Source organism: Lynx rufus, unplaced genomic scaffold (assembly GCF_022079265.1).
Source record: "Lynx rufus isolate CCGP_SWC_20201006 ecotype Redwood Valley unplaced genomic scaffold, mLynRuf1.p SCAF_7, whole genome shotgun sequence".
NCBI lineage: Eukaryota > Metazoa > Chordata > Mammalia > Carnivora > Felidae > Lynx > Lynx rufus.
Window position 1 is genome coordinate 89,337,418 of NW_025814889.1, and position 20,386 is coordinate 89,357,803.

Here is a 20,386-nt window from a genome sequence, read left to right on the forward strand (position 1 = left end):
AATTTTACTTTCTGTGGCCCGAGAGGCCCCCTCCCCACTCCCATTTTGTGCACGTGTGGTTTTTTTCTGCCTTGAAAGTCGTTCTCCTCCCTGTGTGCGTGGGAACAGTATCCATCCTGTAATTTCCTCGTCCCTGTGACCACAGTGCCCAGGGCAGAGCCAGGTGCAGAGTGGATGCTAAGTGCTCCATGCTTGTTTGTGGAAGGAAGGAAGGAGTGAGTGCGTGAATGACAGAGGGGCAAAGCCACACACATAATGCCCTCCTGACTCAGCAGAGGGTTTTAGGAGAGCTTGAAACTCCTTTGAGAATTCTCAACTGGGAGGTGGTGGTGGCATTTCTGGCCTGGGCTCCTGATTTCCTCCTCTCCCCTCCCCTGTCCTCCACTTAAGTAGGTTTTAAAAGAGCATAGCATGTGTGAATTGTCTAGTCAAGTAGTGACACAGGCAGCCACGGCTGCTGCTCTTAGAGGTTTAATGCCACTTGACAACATTTTAGAGATCTGCTCTGTAAAAGCAATGGAACGCAAAGCAGGAGAGCCTGTCCTATAAAGAAAATAATAATGGCCTCAGAGTTGGTTTGTTTTTCCCTGTGTAAGATCTTTGTTATTTGGGAGTGAGTAGTGCCATAAGAGACAGCTAACAACTGAACTGGCTTTTCCCTCTAAAGATCCTGAGACCTGGTGTGTGTCATACCAAATAGTTATGTCTTTTTCTCCCCCAGAGAGTTAGTCCAAGCATCTAACCTGTGCTGGGCACATGGTAGGTGCATACTGTATATTTGTTGAATGAATAAATATGGTAAATACTAAATGTTTCTTAGTCACAGGGAGTTGAAATAAAAGTGCAAGAATGTCTCATGGTTATTGTGTATTTACCATGAGCGACTCTTTTGTCTGCTTTGTGTAGTTTTTCCATGAAATGCCATTTCTCCCTGACTGACCTGTGGCTTCCCTCCCTTCTTTCACTTTTACAAATGGCTGCAGGTTCACACTGATGATATCTCTCGACCTTGCAGGTACTTCCGGAATACTCCAGGCTCTGATGCCTGCCCTGGATAAGAGTAACAGCATTAATCTTCGTTCACCCCTCTCCTCCCCAACTCCCAAGAAGCCAGTGCTGGTTTTTTTTGTTGTCTTGTTTTGTTTTTTTGTTTTTACCAGAAAGGAGTAGCATGGTTTTTTAGAGCCACGCTTACACTTTAGAAACTGAGGCTGACAGGCCAAGAGTTAGGGGAGAGTAAGCTGGTAGGGAGGATGTAGATGAGTGGATGTTGTTCAGGTGTATGTTTTTTTCCTCCTTCATGCTGCTGGCTGCAGTGACTACTAACCAACGCTTGAGTTTTGGTTTCATGGCGGAAAAAATAACCCGAGTTAACGCAAAAGGTTGTGCTTTCTGACTGTGGGAAGTTGAAACTGGAACTATTTAGAGGAACATGGTGTGAGCAGTGTATGTTGAAGCCGGGGGTGTGGCCTCTGCCCCCACACCCCTTCACTCACCGTCCACCTCTGCAGTGCCCAGCCGCACCTGGGGTGAGGAGGGAGCGCCCCAGGCCTAAGTGCTACCGCCTGAACTCCTCAGGCCAGGCCTGCCCGAGCACCCACGGCTGCACAATGAAAGCTGTTCACCTGAACGTATGCAAGGGCTGAATCATGACACGGTTCACCTGAAACTAATAGTACACTGTATTGTTCACTGGGATTTAAATAAAGAAGCTCTTCACCTGGCCTACAGCAGGTCTGCGTGGTTGGTCAGTTTCGTCCTCAGCCAGAAAAGGTAGGAAGCCGACTACTCCTCCGGGCTCTGTTCTGCCCCGTTCCTGTCCTCTTCTACCGGGCCTTGCGGAAAACTGGTTCTGCTGTAAGTCAACACCCCAGCCTTCATAGGCTGCTCCTCCAAAACTTTGCGTTTCTTCCTCTTCATCTCCAAGGAGAAATACATCCCTGGGGGCCTTTCCTAGAGGAAGCTCTACCCCCCTGCTCAGCTCCGCTTTGCTGGTTCCAGACACCTTTTCATTCTTCGTACGGAAGCCCTCCCTCTTGCGTGGGGTCAGGTCACCTGCTGGACCCCACCCTCTCTTGTTCCTTGGGACACTCAGGGACTTGGTTCTGGGTCGCTCCTCCACACTGTTGGGAGTCCTTCAGTACCTCTCTCTTAGCATGCTCATGGCCCACGTCCAGTGGCCTTCACTCCCACACCTGAGTTGTTACCAGAGGGAAGTTTTCCGATGACAAATACCTGCTCTCTTGTCCTTGTTTGTCCTTCCTTGTCCTTCCCGTTCTCTTGCTTACGTGTTTCCAGCATACTTGTGTAAGAGATGGCCCTACTCAGTCACTTGACCCTCAGTGTTCTTTTCACCATCCCCACACGCCATGGTCTTTGGTTCACCTGCTTCTCGAGGTTATTTTTGACCCCCATCAAAGCTGCTCATTCCCTCCCCTGTACCCCTGGGCTAACATTTGGAGGATATTCGTGCATTCAGAAAATAAACTGGCAAAGGAGGTTGAATCTGTGCCTTCCTCCCCCTCAAAAAAGTATGGTGCAGCGATGAAGATGGTAGGGGGAAAAACTACCTGGGGGGGCCTGGGTGGCTCAGTCGGTTACGCGTCTGCCTTCGGCTCGGGTCATGATCTCACAGCTCCTGAGGCCCCACGTCGGTCTCTGCTGTCAGCGCAGAGCCTCCTTTGGATCCTCTGTGCCTTCTCTTTCTGTCCCTCCCCCGCTTGCTATCTCTCAAAATAAACTTAAAAAAAAGATGACCAACCTAGTATATGCACATAATTAAAAACAATAGAATAAACATGCGTATAATGAAAAATAGCCTTTCGTTTTTCATTTGCAGCCTTGAACTGCAGCGTCAATCTTTTTTAAATGTTTGGTATTTAGTTTCTCTGGTGGTTACTGCCATATTTCTAAATACTATAGTTAAATCTCAAATAGGGATAGTGAAAAATAGTTTCTGAAATAATGAAGTCATAAGTAACACTGAATTGTTGCTGCCAGTTTCATTTTGAAAGTTTTGAAAACTGTTGTAGATAAATGCCTTTAAGTCATGATGGTAGTGAGTCAAAAACCTTCACCTCCCACCTTCTCTGTGTTAGGAATGGAATTTTTAAAATATTCTCTGGAGTATATTTTGTGTATTGTTTTTGTATATTTTAATAGCATAAAGTTGATGTTTTCCCAACCCTATTTTTTTTTTTTTAACCTTTTGGCTCTTGAGGCCATTTTTTTTTTTCTTCATTGCATGAGGGTCCAGTATGGAAAATTTATGGCACCTCGTTTATAAAACCTTGGTAAGCACTTTGTATAGCTCTTCAAAGGTACAGCTCCTTCTTCTTTGGATCTTAGAAGGTGGGCTTAGAATGAGCCTGTGTCTCTACTCTAAGCCACTGTTACAGGAAAGGTTACTGAGGAGAGGCGTACTTTTTGAAAAAACACTCTAGCTACCTCATTTTAGAGTGCAAAATGGCTGCCTGTGGTTGAAAATAAGTTGGTAGGTAGAGACTTTAGTGCACTTAATTAAAGTACTGTGCTGAAAGAAATTGTAGCAATTATATATTATTAACCTAAGAGGTGCCAAGGCTTTGAAGTTATTTGCTGTGGCCCATTATTTTCCTTGATTGCATGCCATCTCAGATGGAGCTGGGCTGTTCGGTTACGTAGGCATTTAGAAGAAGAGCAACATAGTAAACCCCAGTCCAAATTAGGATCTTTGGAACTCTGTGCTGCATACTCAAGCTACTGCAAAGGGAATCCAGTCTTTTGCTGCTCTAGTTACTTTGTGATTATGCTACTTTCCCTGCCCACTCCCCAGTCAGACATTATTTAGTTTATTGGAAAATACATGTTGTATGTGTCAACTAAAAACAGGGTGTCATTTTGGGACTTCAATGGAGGAGGATTTTATTTTAGACTGAAGTGAAAGAATACAGAAATTGAAGATCTGAGCAGAGCAGTGCCGGGTCCATTAATGTAAGAAAACCAGGCTTTGCCAATGTAGGACTCAGAAGTGCTTACACGTGTGGTAGGCAGGCAGCAGGGCAACTCTGGCTAAGAAGAGATCAAAGTGTACTTTTCTGTATTAATAACTCTGCAAAGTGGCAGAGGGTTTCAGCGAAAAGAATAAAATAAGGTTCTAGATCTGATTTTTATCATTTTAAGCTGTCCTCCGCTACAGCTATTAAATAGAAAAGGTTTCCTGAGTACCCATGACATGCCTGACAGCTAAAATTTGACAGCTGAAAATGGATAGGAATCAAATAGGCCAATCCCTTTATTGTACGGAAGAGAAAACCAACTCGAGAGGCCAAGTGACTTACGTAAGTGACCTTGGACAAATCCTCACATAAGTGTGCTACATTTTAGATTTCTAAAAAAATGTTTATTTTGAAAGAACATTCACGTGTTCACCCATGTGTGTGAGTGGGGGAGGGGCGGAGAGAGCTCGGGGGAGAGAATCCCAATGCAAGATGATATGACCTGAGCCCAAAGCAAGAGTCAGGCTTCATGGACTGAGCCACCCAGGTGCTACATTTTACTTTTATTAGCTCTGAACATTTAAACATTTCAATATTCATTAGAACTTTCTTACTGTAGTTACATCTGATGCTACTGATGAATTTGGGGGGTAGTGCATGGGGTTTGGAGCCGACAACCAAGAAAGAATTCTTCCAGAAGTCTTTGGTGCGAAAAGGTGATCTTATTAAAGCACAGGGACGGGACCCATGGGCAGAAGAGCTGCGCTGCAAGTGTGTTGGGGGGGGGGGGTGCAGTGTGTGACTGTTTCACCGAGTTGGGGAGATAACGTCAAGAGGGAGTTTCCAAGGAGAGTTGGCACATGCTAGAGACTTGAGGCCTCTGTCAAGCCAAGGTGGTTTTTCAGAGCAAAGCCTTAACATTATGACAGTAGGTTGTTCCTAGTGGCCATTGATGGGATTGCCTTTTCTGGTAGACTGGTGGAGACTCTTACCAGTTGAACCATTTGCTCTTTTGTCCTTTGCTGTTTTTGGGTGGCCTGGAGTGTCCAAGGAATATCCTACATGTGCCACCGGGGGCGGGGGGTAGGATGCTGTTAGCCTGCACTTTGCCCTCCGCTTGCCCCACGCTCCCTCATCACTACTATAGAGAGTTCTGTTGTGCACTGGGAAGTGAAAGCCTTCATCTGTTTACTGAAAAAACATTTATTGAGCATTTTCTGTTGTTCAAGGCACTCTGTTGTGACTTTTTAAGATCTGGCCTGATAGGATAGTTTAATATGAAAGTTAATGTTCAAACCAAGACCAGAGTCTTTCTTTGGCTTCTCCGATCTTCTGCTTATCCCACGTGGAAATTATTAAGCCACTGTAGAAAAGGTTTAATGTTGCACATATATAGGAAGTATGTTTGGAAAGGTTTACAGAACTGTCGGCCCTGCATTGCCCAGTTCAGCAGTGCAAGAGAGAATTCTGTTTTTCTTCTTTCCTCTACACTCAACTCAGAATACCTCTGTCCACCAAATGTGTGGTGATTTTTCTGACACCAAGGAATTCTTAGCAGCTAGGTGTCCTACAATTTAACTCCTTTGTGTCCTAGGATTTAACTCCATTCTGACACTGTCTACCTGGAGATAGTCAGATCCCCCAGGCTAAGGGCTCAGCCCTACAAGGCTGCCCCCACTTCATATGTCCATTCCAAGTCCAGGTTGTCACCTTGGTTTCTGACCAACCAGCTATGAATTGTAAGTTCCAATTCCCGCCCCCCCACCCCCCACCCCACCCCCTCAGGGCAAACAATTGATCCTTTGCTAGAATGGTGCACAGAACTCCGGAAAACCATTTATTTTCTAGATTACTGCTCTATCATGAAAGGACACAACTCAAACAGCCAGTTGGAAGAGACGCACAGAGCCTGGAATAGGGAGAGGTGTGGAGTTTCCATGCCTTCTCCAGGTACATCATTCCTCCAGCACTTCTGCGTGCTCGCCAGCCTGGGAGCTGGCCAGATGCCTTCCCTAGGAGTGTTTATCGAGGCTTCATCACGTAGGCACCATTGATTGATTCAACCTCCATTCATCTCCCCTCCCTAGAGGTGGGGGTGGGGTGGGGTGCGAATGAAAGTTCCAACCCCCTTGGGGTGCTTGGGTGGCTCAGTCAGTTAAGTGTCAGACTCCGTTTAGGCTCAGGGCGTGATCTCACAGCTTTGTGGGTTCTCTCTCTCTCTCAGAAACAAATCAGTGTTTGTCCCCTGTGTAAGTGGTCTAACTCCACTGCTGACCTTCAGCTAGTTATGACCCTACAGCAACAGAGTGTTAGTAAGTCTAGATGTTTTGTGAAATTGCTACATTTCTAGCACTGGCTTTTTTTTTTTTTTTTTTCCCAATGGAAGCATTTTATTCGCATGTATATATTCCATCCCTAGGAAAAGAATCTCAGGATTTTTCCCCCTGTGTGTGTTGATCTTACTCCTTCATGGTCCATGATGCCAGCTGAGGTTGTCAGTCCCATGAAACCAAATTGGCTGGATGGGAGCAAATTATTCTGCCATTTTTCTAGATCTTTGAGTTGTACACGAAATCTGGGGCTGATCGTGCCACACTTGTTTAATCGGCTCGTGAGGTTCACAACCATTTTCCCAGCTCTGTGATCAGCAGTGATCTCAAATAAACCAATGTAACCATGCTTCATCATCACAGTCAGAAACCGGATGACGATTTTGGAGAATGGCCTAATAAGTTGGCATTTGCTTCTCTTTGCAGCGTTGTTAATACTCTTTAGAGCATCTGCCAAAACCTTCATGAGTACCAATATGGTGGCACAGAAAGATGGCTCGTTTTGTTGAACACTCTGTACATACTATGGGGACTGTGTCTGTGCATAGGAATGAGGATCTTTTTTTGAAAGCAACATTTCCCAGTGTCTTCTGAAGAATGCTAACTCTCAGTTAATTTGGAATTATTTGAAAATAAGCTTCTGTAGTCAGACAACTTTGGGGAGCCTTGATTGTTCCAAATACATTCAGAAAATCCTTCACACTGGATTTGATTTGCTTGATCAGAGAACCCTATTCCCATTGAACACGTATGGACCTCTCTTGTTAACACACAATGTGGGTGGCCGTATTTTGGGCAATGGTGGTAGGAGCAGACTGATTTGATAGACCTCTTTTTATACAACAGATGTCAATTGAATGTTAATTAACATTGAAGAGATCATTCTAAGTTACTAACTCTTTTGTAATGTAAATGAAACCCTTGAATTGTCCATTTTTGACAGGGTCAGATTTTCTGTTTTTAAATAAAAGATCTGGTCACAGTAAAAGCCTGCTACTAGAACATATGTGCTATTTTGATTTGGTTTCCATAGGAATAAATATTGAGATTACTTTTGTTTGGGGAATTAGGCTAATGTGCTCCATAACAATATGTGCAGCCAAATTTAGGGGAGATAATAGTGTGAGAACCAAGGCCACTAGAGCTGTACTTAGGAGAATAATGTTTGGGCATGCCAATTGTGGTCTCAAATGTACTACCACTACATTGTTTTAATGGCTTGGTTATGTGGAGCAAAGGGATATTTTCACCCTCATCAATGAAATCTGTGTACAGTCTAGGGAGGAGGTGAAAGAAAATTCCTCTAAAAGGAATTAGCCTTTTATTTAGGCGGCAATGCTTGAACATGCTCTCAAGAATCCCATTGGTCACCCCCTCAGTTTACCTTGCCTGCTCTTTCAGATGTGTCTTAAAATAGCATGATTTGCCACAGTCCTATTGAAATATGGTGCTCTCCACTTAGTAAAATGTTTCTGCATTAGATTTCATTTAATTGCGTTTTCATGTGTCGTTATTCTGAGCCTCAAATTCAATTTGGGAACACCGTTAACTAATAGAAATCTTTCTGGGTATTTCATTTGGGTTAGCATTTAGATTTGGGGGCAGGGAATAGAATTTTGTCCCTTGATGATTTGCAAAGGTATTTCTAGATATTAATATAGAAATCCAAGAACAAGAAGGCACAGAAGGCCCACCCACCTGCTGCTTAATATATTTCAGAGCCTGAGAAAAAGAAAGGTTTGGGTACATGGGGTGGTGGTGTCTCATCCTCTTCGCAGCTGCTATGCTGTGATAAGAAAGTGGAGCTCAATTTACGCTGACCTTGTGTCTAACCAAAGTGTATCCTACAAACTATTGGAGGAATTAAGGAAGAACTTCCTGTGAAATACGGCTAATGTTGGCCTTTAAAGGGTTGAGAAATGAAAATCTGTGAGCATGACGCATACTCGCGGGGTGGGGGGGGGGGGCAACAGGATTTCCTGTGCAGGAAAGGAAGCTTGTTTGGAAGCCTTTTAATTCATTCAGAAATGTGGAGACCAATATGGCAATGAAGAGCTTGGTTTTGCAGTTACGGAATCTAATACCGTCAGCCCGGTACATCCCATTGTTAATTTATAAGAATATTCATTCTGTATTCATTCCAAATACTCATAATGTTATCTTGAATGGGAACATTTTCCTTGAACATCTCATGTAATCCTTTTATCATAATTTTAAAATGTAATTCTGCCAGATAAATGGACACCTCATTGGGCACTTTAGTCTCTGTTCCAGTATGGGAAATTTCCTCAAATTAAAATTTAGATTTTGCAGAGTTTTAAGCAGGGTATGTTAAAACTTTTAAAAGATTTATGTCACATTACATAAATATTATAGAACTGAAATAGGTACCAAAAAATACTCGGTGAGAATCCTTTGTGATAATGTGTACATTAAGACTCAAAGCAACAGTTTTAAGCTAATGTATGTTGGTATTTTAGTTAATCTTTTTGGAATCTTCGTATTTACCATTTTAAGTTTATTTTTAGAGAGACCAAAACAGTGTCAGTGGGGGAGGGGTAGAGAGAGGGGAAAGAGAGAGAATCTCAAGCAGGCTTTGCAGTGTGAGCACAGAACCGGACACAGGGTTTGAACTCCTGAAACCATGAGATCATGACTTGAGCTGACACCGACAGCTTAACTGACTGAGCCACCTGCCCCTATATTTGCCATTGTTAGATAGTGCTTTAAAACTTTGTTTTAAATTTTTAAAAATTTATTTGAGAAAGAGTGCACGCAGGGGAGGGGCACAGAGAGGGGGAGAGAGCAAGATAATCCCAGGTAGGCTTCACGTTGTCATATGGAACCCACTTCAGGGCTCAAACCCACAAACTGAGATCATGACCTGAGCCAAAATCGAGTTGGACGCCCAACTCACCGAGCCACCCAGACAACACCTAAAACTTTTTTTTTTTTTTTAAGAAAAAAATGTATTGGGGTACCTGGGTGGCTCAGTCGGCTAAGCTTCCGACGTTCGCTCAGGTCATGACCTCAGGGTTCATGAGTTTGAGCCCTGCATCGGGTTCTCTATCAGCACAGAGCCCACTTGGGATCCTCTGTCTCTCTGCCCCTACCCCGCTTGTACTGTGTCTCAAAAATAATTAACATGAAAAAATCTGTTTTAAAAAAGAGGCAAATGTATCAAGTAAGATCGAATTGAGGTGTACCTTTTGGCAAAAGCAATGCTGAGGAAGCCACACCTACTTTTTTGCTTCAAATTGGGCCACTTTAGTTGAAAGAGTCTTGAATATATGGATTTCATTTATTGGCCACATGTCATTGGTTAAGTCTTACTGTAGTTTTTGCTGTTTATTTAGAACCAGTTGAATTACTATGAATACATGAAAATTACTACAGTATATAATGGTCTATACCTTAAAACTTCTTTAGGGATCAAGTTGACTTTCTCAAATGGGACCAGGTTTGCTACATAATGAAAATATTATAAGTTGTGTATTTTATTGGTGTGTACCCATGATTTTTTATTAATCTATATTCTGTATGTTAGAGCCTAAGTAGCTGTGAAGTGTTTCTTTACTTTTAAACTATCTTTGCTCTAAACCCCCCCCCCCAAACTATCTGTTGCAATGCATCCGACTTTAGAAATAACTGAGGATAAACATGAAGCGCTGAACTTCATACCAAGGGGGTATTAGTGTTAAAGGACTTTCTAGGACTGTTGTAGAAGTTCTTAGCAAGTCTTGTTTATTGTTTTATTGAGGTGTTGGGAGGAAGCTGGGGGGGGGGAAAGCTATGTAATAAATGATGGTTCAAGGTGATTTTCCAGATAAACTAAGGAATTCCCCATTACCTCCAGTGGACCATTCTCTCTCCTTTGGTAAATAAATGGTGATGAGAACAGCTCTCCGTCTGTAGTTGTGAACTAAGCAATGCCTCATCTCCATTTGCCTTTGGGGTTGTTTTTTTGTTTTGTTTTCTAATTAAAAATAAAGTTACAAGGAAGAAATTACAGTTTAGAATTCTGCCCCCATCAAGCTTAAAAAGAAATCATGTAAAAAAAAACCACGCATGCTAAAGAGGAGGCTTAAAAATAACAGGAGAAAGTGATAGAGGTAATGAAACACGTCTGTTTGATATTTACAGAATGTGAACTCTCATTCAGACTTAGGCACTTTTTTTGTTGTTGTTGTTAGACAGTCATGACCTGCTGGCTGTTGCCATGTGGCTATTTGTTCAGACATTTCCTTGTCAGGCATTTTTGTTTTTTAAAGTTTTATTTATTTTGAGAAAGTGCACGTGTGTGAGCATGGAGGGGCAGACAGAGAGCGTGCATGAGAGAGAATGAATGAATGGATATGAATAACCCAAGCAGGCTCTGTGCTGTCAGCATGGACCCTGATGGAGGCTGGATCTCCTGAAGCAACAGAACCAGGCGATCAGGACCTGAGCCAAAATCAAGAGCCAGAACCTTGGGGCACCTTGGTGGCTCAGTCGGTTGAGCAACCTGACTTCAGCTCAGGTCGCTGATCTCCCAGTTTGAGCCCCCAAGTCAGGCTCTGACCTGAGCTTGTTTCAGATTCTGTGTCTCCCTCTCTCTCTGCCCTTCCCCCGACTCCTACTCTGTCTCTCTCAGAACTAAATAAACATTAAAAAAAGAAAGTTAACCAGTTGAACCATCCAGGCGCTGCTGTTGGGCATTTTTTAAACACTTAAACTGTGTGCCAGTTCCTGTCCTAGGTGCTAAGAATTTATAGACCAATGCAGATAAGGTCCTTATGCTGGAGAAACTTCCTAGTTCTTCAAAAGCACTATTCCTAATATGGTGTGTTACTTTCTTCTCTACAGTGAGAGAATGAGAACCCTTGGACTAATAATTCTAATAGTGGATTAATCGTTAAAGAAAAAGCCATCCATAGTCTAGTCCCATGTTTAGCCATGCAAGTTTATTTTTCCCAGTCCTCCAAAACAAAGACTTTTTGCTGTGTTATCTTGTCTCGTCTCATCATGGCCTGTGCTGAGCTCCCCCATCTTTCTGCTTTCACTGTTGATTCTTCCTTTCCCTCTCTGACTATCTGAATTGTACTTGTGCTTTAAGGCGGAGCAAAAGTTTGCTTCATCCACGTACAACGCCATTTTTTTCTGTTTGTTTTGCCCCACCGTGTGCTCTCCATAATCCTAGACTATCCATAGTTGGCATCACACAGTTTAGCATTTCTCACTTACGGGTGTGCGCAGTATGTTTTTAGACACCCCCCCCCCCCAACTCTGAGCTTTGGTGGGAGCTCTTTCTAACCACGGCTTCGATTCCCAGCTGCTTTAGGAAGAAAGCTGGACTAGAGCATGGGAGGGGTGACACAGGAGAGCCTGAGATTAAAAATTAACCAGATAATCATCAAGGAAGGTAACCCATATGAGAAATAATCAGCTGTGTAAGTTAGAAGCATTTGAGCCCTGTAACGTGCCAAAATTCTATTTTCATAACCTCTTATTGCAGCAACTTGCCTAACATGGTTCTCCGTAAAAATTTAAGTTGGGCTTTGGTGGCTCACTAGATTTAGCTTGCAAAGCTGCCTTGTTTGGCCTTCGTGGCGTTGTAACAATCATCAGGATATTTTACAAAAATTCAGGCCTGTAGTTTGCCAAAATAACCTCCCCCACCCCGGTGAACTATAGGGGACGCTTGATGAGCTCATATTTCAAGAGCCATGGGTAACAGCAGCAACAAACATGTATTGGATGTTTACTCTGTGCCAGACACTGTTCCAAGAACAGGATGAGCCTCACGGTATTTCTTGTAAGTAGATACTGTCATTATCCAAATATTATAGAGAGGGAAACTGAGGCACAGAAGGGTGAAGCATCATCTATAGCATGATCCCACAGCTTGCAGAGGGTGGACTGAAGATCCAAACATGAGCAGCCTCACTGCATATGTCCACAATCATTTCGCCTCACCGCCTCCTTCAGAGAGACTGGGGTGCCTGTCCAGAAGGCCTCCCTAAAGTGATTGACAAGACTTGGTTATAAAGTAGCAACGTGGATTTTAATATGTCCAAGTAGAGCAGCAGTTTATTTTTCTTTCCACTTCCTCAGATTGTACTTAACTGGATTCTTAACTTTGAGACAAAATGACAGCTGCATGAAGAGGCTTGCACAAATCTAATTGCTTAAAATTAGTTTGCATGTTTATTATTTTTATTAACTACTTACTATTTTTGTCACATTTGCTCATTTCCAAGGATAGCAACTTCATTTTCCCTAAACCAAACTGACTTCTCCTTTCTCTGGATTCTGTCTGTACTCATTCTGTCACTCCATCATAGACTGTATTATTTTAACAGTGATCTCCTTATTAGACAGTAAGCATTTTAAAGATTGCATAGTCCTTTCTTTGACATCCATATAACAAATGCATGGAGGCATGTAACCATGTTTAGGACAGTGCGTTTTACAAAGTAGGTTTTTAATAAGTATTCTGTGTCTGAGAGGGTATTAAGATGAAAGTATACGTGTGTAAGGTGTGCATATAAAACTCTTGTTCTAGGGGCGCCTGGGTGGCTCAGTCGGTTGAGCGTCCGACTTCGGCTCAGGTCACGATCTCACGGTCCGTGAGTTCGAGCCCCGCGTCAGGCTCTGGGCTGATGGCTCAGAGCCTGGAGCCTGCTTCCGATTCTGTGTCTCCCTCTCTCTGCCCCTCCCCCGTTCATGCTCTGTCTCTCTCTGTCCCAAAAATAAATAAACGTTAAAAAAAAAAAACAAAAAAAAACAACTCTTGTTCTAGAGGTTTGCAAGCATTCTCAAAAGTAGAGGGAATAGCATAAATCCCCATGTGCCCATACACTGCCTCAACAACTTTGATGTTTTTAAATTGTGAAATACACATAATGAATGTGATGTACACACATACACTCTTAAAGGAATAACAGTGAAAAATGAGACCCTGTGTTGTAATCACTTAAGAAATGTTATTAATGTACCTGAAGCCCCTGGGTTGTGTTCTGTTGTCTCCCACCACAGACAACTCTTACCCTTAAGTTGTGTGTTAACTCATTTGTGGCTGAAGTTGCCACAGTTATTTGTATCCCAACACCTGTACTACTTTCTCCTTTAGTAATCTCCCAAGTTTTAGCTGGACCTATGCCTTCTAAAGACTATTTTCCACGTTCCCTTGCAGTTACGTATGGCCATGTGACTAAGTTTTGACCACTGTGATGTGAATAGAAATGATCTGTGCAACTTCGTTGTTGTGTCCTTAGAAGGATTGTGCTCTTTTCTTCTTTTTCTCTGGGTTGGGATGTGGATATGATGGCAGGAGCCAAAACAAAGTCTTGGGGACCATCAGGCAGAACCCAGATGTTGAGGGTAGAAAGTGAAATAATTTAAGAAGTAGGTTTTGTTCTCCCTGTCCCACAGTGGACTATGCTTGGCGTTTTCCTGATCAGTTGGCTTCTAATATGCCTTGGTAGGCTTTACTTCTATAATGCAGTTGTTAAAAAGTTTCCATTTATTTTTGTCAAAGGAATAGAGTCATATATTCAATATCCAAAAAGTGTTAACGTAGAATGAAAAGTTCCCCCTTGCCGTTCTGCTGTCTGACCTTCCTTCCGAAGCACAAAGGAAACAGTAGCACCAATTTCATTCCTATCCTTCCAGGGAAATTTACGTAGTATTATGTATTTTAAATTCAGTTAATTAGATTATAAAATTTGAAAATAGCTATAGTTCCTAATCCTGAAACATCTTTGGACGTCTGCTTTTGGCCATGGTTGTGGATTTTTATCTGAAGCGACAATTCTGTATTGCTAGGTTCTTGCTAAAGGGTTGTCAGAACTCTGAAGCATGCTATGTTCAAATACAAAAGAAAATGTTCTCATTTATCAAAGTCTGGGCAGGGGAGGAGGTAGGGGCTGCCTGTGTCCAAGTTAACGGACAACTAAGTTGTCACTGCTTTTGAGTTCCTTAAGAGCTGGGTTGGAGACGGCCAAGCAGAGGAGTCCCAGCGCGGTAGTATGCGGTGCTCCAGTTATCTTGGTAAAGCACCAGCATGTTTTTGAAATTTTTTTAAACTGTTTTATTGATTTTTGAGAGAGACAGAGGGTGACTGGGGGGCAGAAAGAGAGGGAGACACAGAATCTGAAGCAGGCCCCAGGCTCTGAGCTGTCAGCACAGAGCCCGACGCGGCGCTCGAACTCACAGACCGCGAGATCTTGACCTGAGCCGAAGTCAGATGCTTAACTGGCTGAGCCACCCAGGTGTCCCACGTCAGCATGTTTTTGAAAAAGCCAAGTGAAGGTACTGGGACTTCTGCAGTTTACATACTGGGGAATTTAAAACCTCTATTCAGAACCTCAAACCCCAGCTTTGATTTATATACACCTCTAAACCAGCAAGTTAAGTCTGCTTCCTAATCCTAGAACAATGGAGTCAGTACATGGAAAGGAGAAACAGTGCTAGCTGTAAACAGACCCACAGACAGATGTGAGAAATGACAGCAGACAGGATGACAACAGAGGAAGGATTTCGGCCTTGGCAGCCTAGGGCCATTTAATGGGTGACAGACACTCCCACATACCTCAGTAAGCTCTTTTGCTGTGTTGGCACAGTAACACAGCAAAATGGGATACTTCGCGTTTGGGAGATGTGCCTGAGTCATCGAGATAGTGTGCTCAGTGCATTGTGTTTTAAAAGATTATAATCAGGCCAGTGGAAGAATGATAACTTGCAGCCTTGAAACTAGAAGATAAACAACCTAGAAAGAAGACTGAAAGATTCAACTGTGTTACAATTAGTAATTTCTACAACAGAAAAAAAAAAAAAAAATAAAACAAGGAAAAGAACAAACTGGGAAAATCCGTTTTGCTATTTATGATAAACAAAACTTAATACAACCTAGAGAGGGGTTGCAGAGTTTTTACTGGAAGAGACTGGGGAGTTCCTACAGTTGATAGGCTTAAAAAAATACAAAGGTGTAGAACTATAGGTTATTTGTGAAAACATGTATTTTTACAGTCTTGTTTTTAATAATAAATGCATATGATGATAAATGAAAATATAACAGAAAGGACTAGGACTTTGTATAAGTCACTCTAGAAGGATTGTCCTTAAAATGAGTATAAAACACTTCCAATTTGTTTGTTTTGTCTTTTTCGTGCACATGCAAAAGAGGGTAAAAATGTTTAGGTCCCCAGAAAACTTTGTCCAGACTATTGTACACCCTTGGGGCAATTTTTCTTAGCTATGTCGGGATCTATGACGGCATTCTCAGAGGTCCCTGAATTCTCTGTAAATTTGTATTTAAATGCTTTAAAAGTTTTCTCTGTGCTCCCAAAGGGGTGTATTTTGGATTATGATCTCTCAACATAATGTTGCCTTGCGTTTACTCCCCCTTCCAAAAAAAAAGCTTTATTCAACTATAATTCACATACCGTATAATTCACCTGTTGTTACATGTACATTTCAGTGATTTCAGTAAATTTATAGAGTTGTGCAGCCATCACACGGCAGTCTACGGTTTGTGGTTTGGCTCTTCCCAGGCTAACGTGGAGGTTCAGTCTAGATTGAAAACCTTTCCATTACCCCCCACCAAAAGAAATCCCTCCTGTTTTTATTTTGTTCACCCTTGGTCTAGCTGGCCATTCCAAGTACCCACTGATCTGCAGGCTGGCCCTATAAAGTTGCCCTTTTTCGACATTTTACATAAATGGAATCAAGCACTCTGTGATCTTTTGGATCTGGTCTCTCTTACTTACTTACATGATGTTTGAGGTTTATCAGGTTGTAGCAGGTCAGTAGTTCATTTCACTTCATTGCTGATGAGTGTTCCATTGTTTGGACCTGACATTTTGTTTGTCCATTCACCTGTTGATGGACGTTGAATTGTTTGCAGTCCCACTGACTTTGGCTTTTATAATCAAATGGATGTTAATAACCATAATTATGAAGCTAAAATGGTGATACAAGTTTTCTCAATTTGAAGTTTTTTGATTTTTCCAGGACCTTTTCATATTAAAAAAAAATTCATCTATTCAAATTTGAGAAAACACTGTTCAGGTATGTAAGATTTGTCAGCAGTATCCTAGTGATTGGGTTTACCTTTTTTTTTAAAGTGTTAAGACATTACATTTGAAACCAAAAAAGTGTTAGATGTAACAGTATTCATATATCTATCTGGTTTCCTTAAAAGCATAGGGAACACTAGGTCACTGAAAAGAATCTCTTGGGTCTCTGCCTAGTGAAGTCAGAACAACAATTTGTTACAGTAACCTATCAGTATCACTAGGTGAATTCCTGAAGGAATGATCTGTGTCAGAAATTCTTCAGAGGAAATTAGTTTAAGTCTCACACTTTGCCTCAGTAAATCTCATGATGCTTGTACATATCCAGTGGCCTTCCCTAAATATTCAAAAATAATCCATCTTTTTCCTAGCAGAAACTGACTCCGGGTAACCGAAGCAAGGAAGACAGAACTTACTGAAATTATAGAACTCTAATTATGGGAGACAGAATTGAAGGAGAATTGAACAACCAGAATCTGGGGTAGTTCTGGGGAACCAACTTAAAAGAATCCAAAGACAGGGTCTCTAAGGTATTAACATTCAAGGAACTCCACTCCAAATGCCTTTAATCCTTGTATGACTGTTCAAAATCCTGTTCCTGGGAGGTTGGGCATGGAGTGGTCAGAAGCCTCCCCACCCCCTTGAGGAAACATCAAAGTCTCACACTTTATTTCTCTCATTTTCTGGTAGCACCTTCCCGTTAACACATCTTCTCTATTTTGAAAAGGTTTTCTGCTTAAGCAAGTTTGATTATCCAACTGCATCATAGCTCCCTGTTTTTACAGCTTTATTGAGATACGTTTCACATTCCATGAAATTCACACATTTAAAGTGGTTCAGTGGTTTTTAGTATATTCAGAGTGTGCCACAATCTAAACTCAGAACATTCCCCACACCCCAAAAAGAAAATTCTTATTAGCTATCCTAACCCCACCCCATCTCCAGGCAGTCTAATCTATCTCTTCCTGTGGATTAGTTTATTCTGGATGTTTCCAATCAATGGAATCCTATAAATATTTGATCTTTTGTGACTGGCTTCATTCACTGAGCATGTGTTTTCAGGGCTCATCTGTGTCGTAGCATGCATCAGTACCTCAGTCCTTTTTATGACTAAGATTCCATTGTATGGCTATACCAGTACTGTTTATCCATCCATAACTTGATGGACATTTTGGTGTTTTTTTGTTTTGGTTTGGTTTTTTTTTGTTTGTTTTTTTACTGTTAGGAATGATCCTATGAACATAGGTGTACAGATTTTTTTATGAGCATAAATTTTCTATTCTCTTGAGCATATACTTGGGAGTGGAGTTGCTGAGTCAGTCATATGGTAACTCTGTGTTTAGCATTTTGAGGAATCACCAAATTGTTTTCCACAGTGGCTGTACCATTTTATTTTCCCACCAGAAATATATGAGGGTGCTAATTTTCTTCCATCCTCATCAACACTTGGTATTATCTGACTTTGTGATATTAGCCATCCTGAGTGTGAAGTAGCATCTCTTTGTGGTTTCGATTTGCATTTCACTGGTGACTAATGATATTGAGCATCTTTTCATGTGCTTAATGGACATTTGTGTGTGTGTATATATATATATATATATACACACACATATATATATATATTTTTTTGAGAAATGTCTCTTCAAATTCTTTTGCCTATTTAAAAAAAAATTTAAACGTTTTTATTTTTGAGAGAGTGAGCAAGTGCAAGCGTGAGCAGGGAAGGGGAAGAGAGGGAGGGAGACACAGAATCTGAAGGAGGCTTCAGGCTCTAAGCAGAGAGCCCAACGCGGGGCTGTAATTCACAAACTGACATTGTGACCTGAACTGAAGTCAGACACTCAACTGACTTAGCCACTCAGGCACTCCCTTTGCCTATTTTTAAATTGACTTATTTGTCTTCCTGTTGAATTGTAAGAATTGTTTATATGTTCTATGTATAGATCCCTTGTAAAATGTATGACTTGCAGATATTTTCTGCCATTCTGAGCATTGTCTTCGTTTTCTTGATAGGTCTCAGTCTAGCTTACCTGTTCTGTTGTCACTTGTGGTTTTAGTGCCATATTTCAGAAACCATTGCCTAAACCAAGGTCCTAAATATTTACTGTGTATTCTAGGAGTTTTATAGTTTTAGTTCCTACATTTAGGTCTTTGATCCGTTTTTTTTTGTTTTGTGTGAAATGTGAGGTGGAGATCCAAATGCATTCTTTTGCATGTGCATATCTAGTTGTCCATCACCATTGGTTGAAAGGACTTTCAATTGTCTTGTCCCAGTTGAAAATCAATTAGCCACAAATGTGAGGATTTGTATTTGGACTCTGTTCTGTTCCATTGATATATATGTATATCCTTATGCCAGTACCACACTGTCTTGATTATTATAGCTTTGTTGTAAGTTTGGAAGTGTAAATCTTCCAACTTGGTTTTTTTGAAGGTTGTTCTTTTTTGTTCATTTCTTGTCCTATCCTGGGTTGCTTTCATTTCCATATGAATTTTAGGACCAACTTACTAGTTTTTGCAAAAAATCAAACTGAGTCTTTGATGTGGATTGTGTTGAATCTGTAGTATTTCCTTCTTATAGATAATAAGTCTTAAGATCAATGAACAAGCAATGTTTTCTCATTTATTTGGATCTTTAACAGCTTTCAACAGTGTTTTACAGTTTTTGGCACAAAAGTGTTAAACTTGTTAAAGTTTTCCTAGAGATTCTTTTAGCTGTGTAATAATGTACATGGGATTTTCTTAATTTTGTTTTCAGATTGCTCACTGTTAGTAGATAGAAACAGAATTAATTTTTGTATATTGATCTTATATCCTGCCACATTGCTGAACTTGTTCTTCCTCTCATTTTAGCTACATCTTTACAGTAACAATTTAATGTAAGCTAACAGCATTCATTTATGCATTTATCAAATCAAAAATTGAACAGCTATGACTTTTTAGGGCTTAGTACACTTTAAGCCTTGTCTTCCATGATCTGATCTTTCTCACATGCAGACATGGCCTTTTGTATGCAACCCACTTTATCTCCTATCCTATCATTTGCTCTGTTCCTTGACTTTCGTTCTGATCTTTTAGTTTATGCTTCAGTACATATACTGTGCATTCTAGCATTTCTTCTCAGTTGCAGGTGCTTTTCCCTTTTCTGTAAGAAATTCTCTTTGTATCCTTTCAAGAAAGGTCTTTTGGACTGTCTGTAACTACCCTTAGGCAAATATAAGCCCTTCTATATTCTTACTGTCTTTTGTACTTAGCTCCATGATAGAAATTATCCTATTATACTGGAAATACTTGAGTGTATGCTCTTGGACATGCTTTTATAAGGCATCTTTATAGCAGTTTGTTCTTCCCATTTACTATTTGCTTCTAATTGTTTATAAGAATGCATATCAGTCCAGGTTCTCCAGGGAAACAGAATCCATAGTGGTGTCGTTTTCTGCAGGTTCAAAATCTATAGGGCAGGAGAGCAGGCTAGAAATTCAGGCAGGAATTGACGCTGTAGCCTTGAGGCAGAATTCCTTCTTCTCTCTGGGAAACCTTTAGTATTTGCCCATTTGGCTTTTCAAATAATTGCAGCCCACACACTATGGAGGCTAATCTCATTTACTTTTTTTTTTTTTTAATTTTTTTTTCAACGTTTATTTATTTTTGGGACAGAGAGAGACAGAGCATGAACGGGGGAGGGGCAGAGAGAGAGGGAGACACAGAATCGGAAACAGGCTCCAGGCTCCGAGCCATCAGCCCAGAGCCTGACGCGGGGCTCGAACTCACGGACCGCGAGATCGTGACCTGGCTGAAGTCGGACGCTTAACCGACTGCGCCACCCAGGCGCCCCTAATCTCATTTACTTAATGTCAGCTGTTTATAGATGTTAAGCATCTATATAATACCTTCAGAGCAACACCTAGATTAGTGTTTGATTAAGTTACTGGGTACTATATCCTATCCAAGTTGTCGGAAAACTAACCATCAGAGTATAAATTTCTGTAGGAAGAGGGTTTGAATCTTTTATTTACTACAGGAA

At 41.4% G+C, this 20,386-nt stretch overlaps 2 protein-coding genes across 2 annotated transcripts in view; one reads left to right on the plus strand and one right to left on the minus strand.

The window, feature by feature from the left end:
* SRGAP1 (SLIT-ROBO Rho GTPase activating protein 1) overlaps positions 1-20,386 on the plus strand; it is a 285,747-nt gene that overhangs the window by 46,906 nt on the left and 218,455 nt on the right. The window lies entirely within an intron of this gene.
* LOC124501185 (40S ribosomal protein S15a-like) lies at positions 6,393-6,803 on the minus strand. Its single transcript, XM_047065166.1, has one exon. The coding sequence runs from the start codon at positions 6,771-6,773 to the stop codon at positions 6,393-6,395; it is 381 nt and encodes a 126-aa protein (XP_046921122.1). The 5' UTR covers positions 6,774-6,803.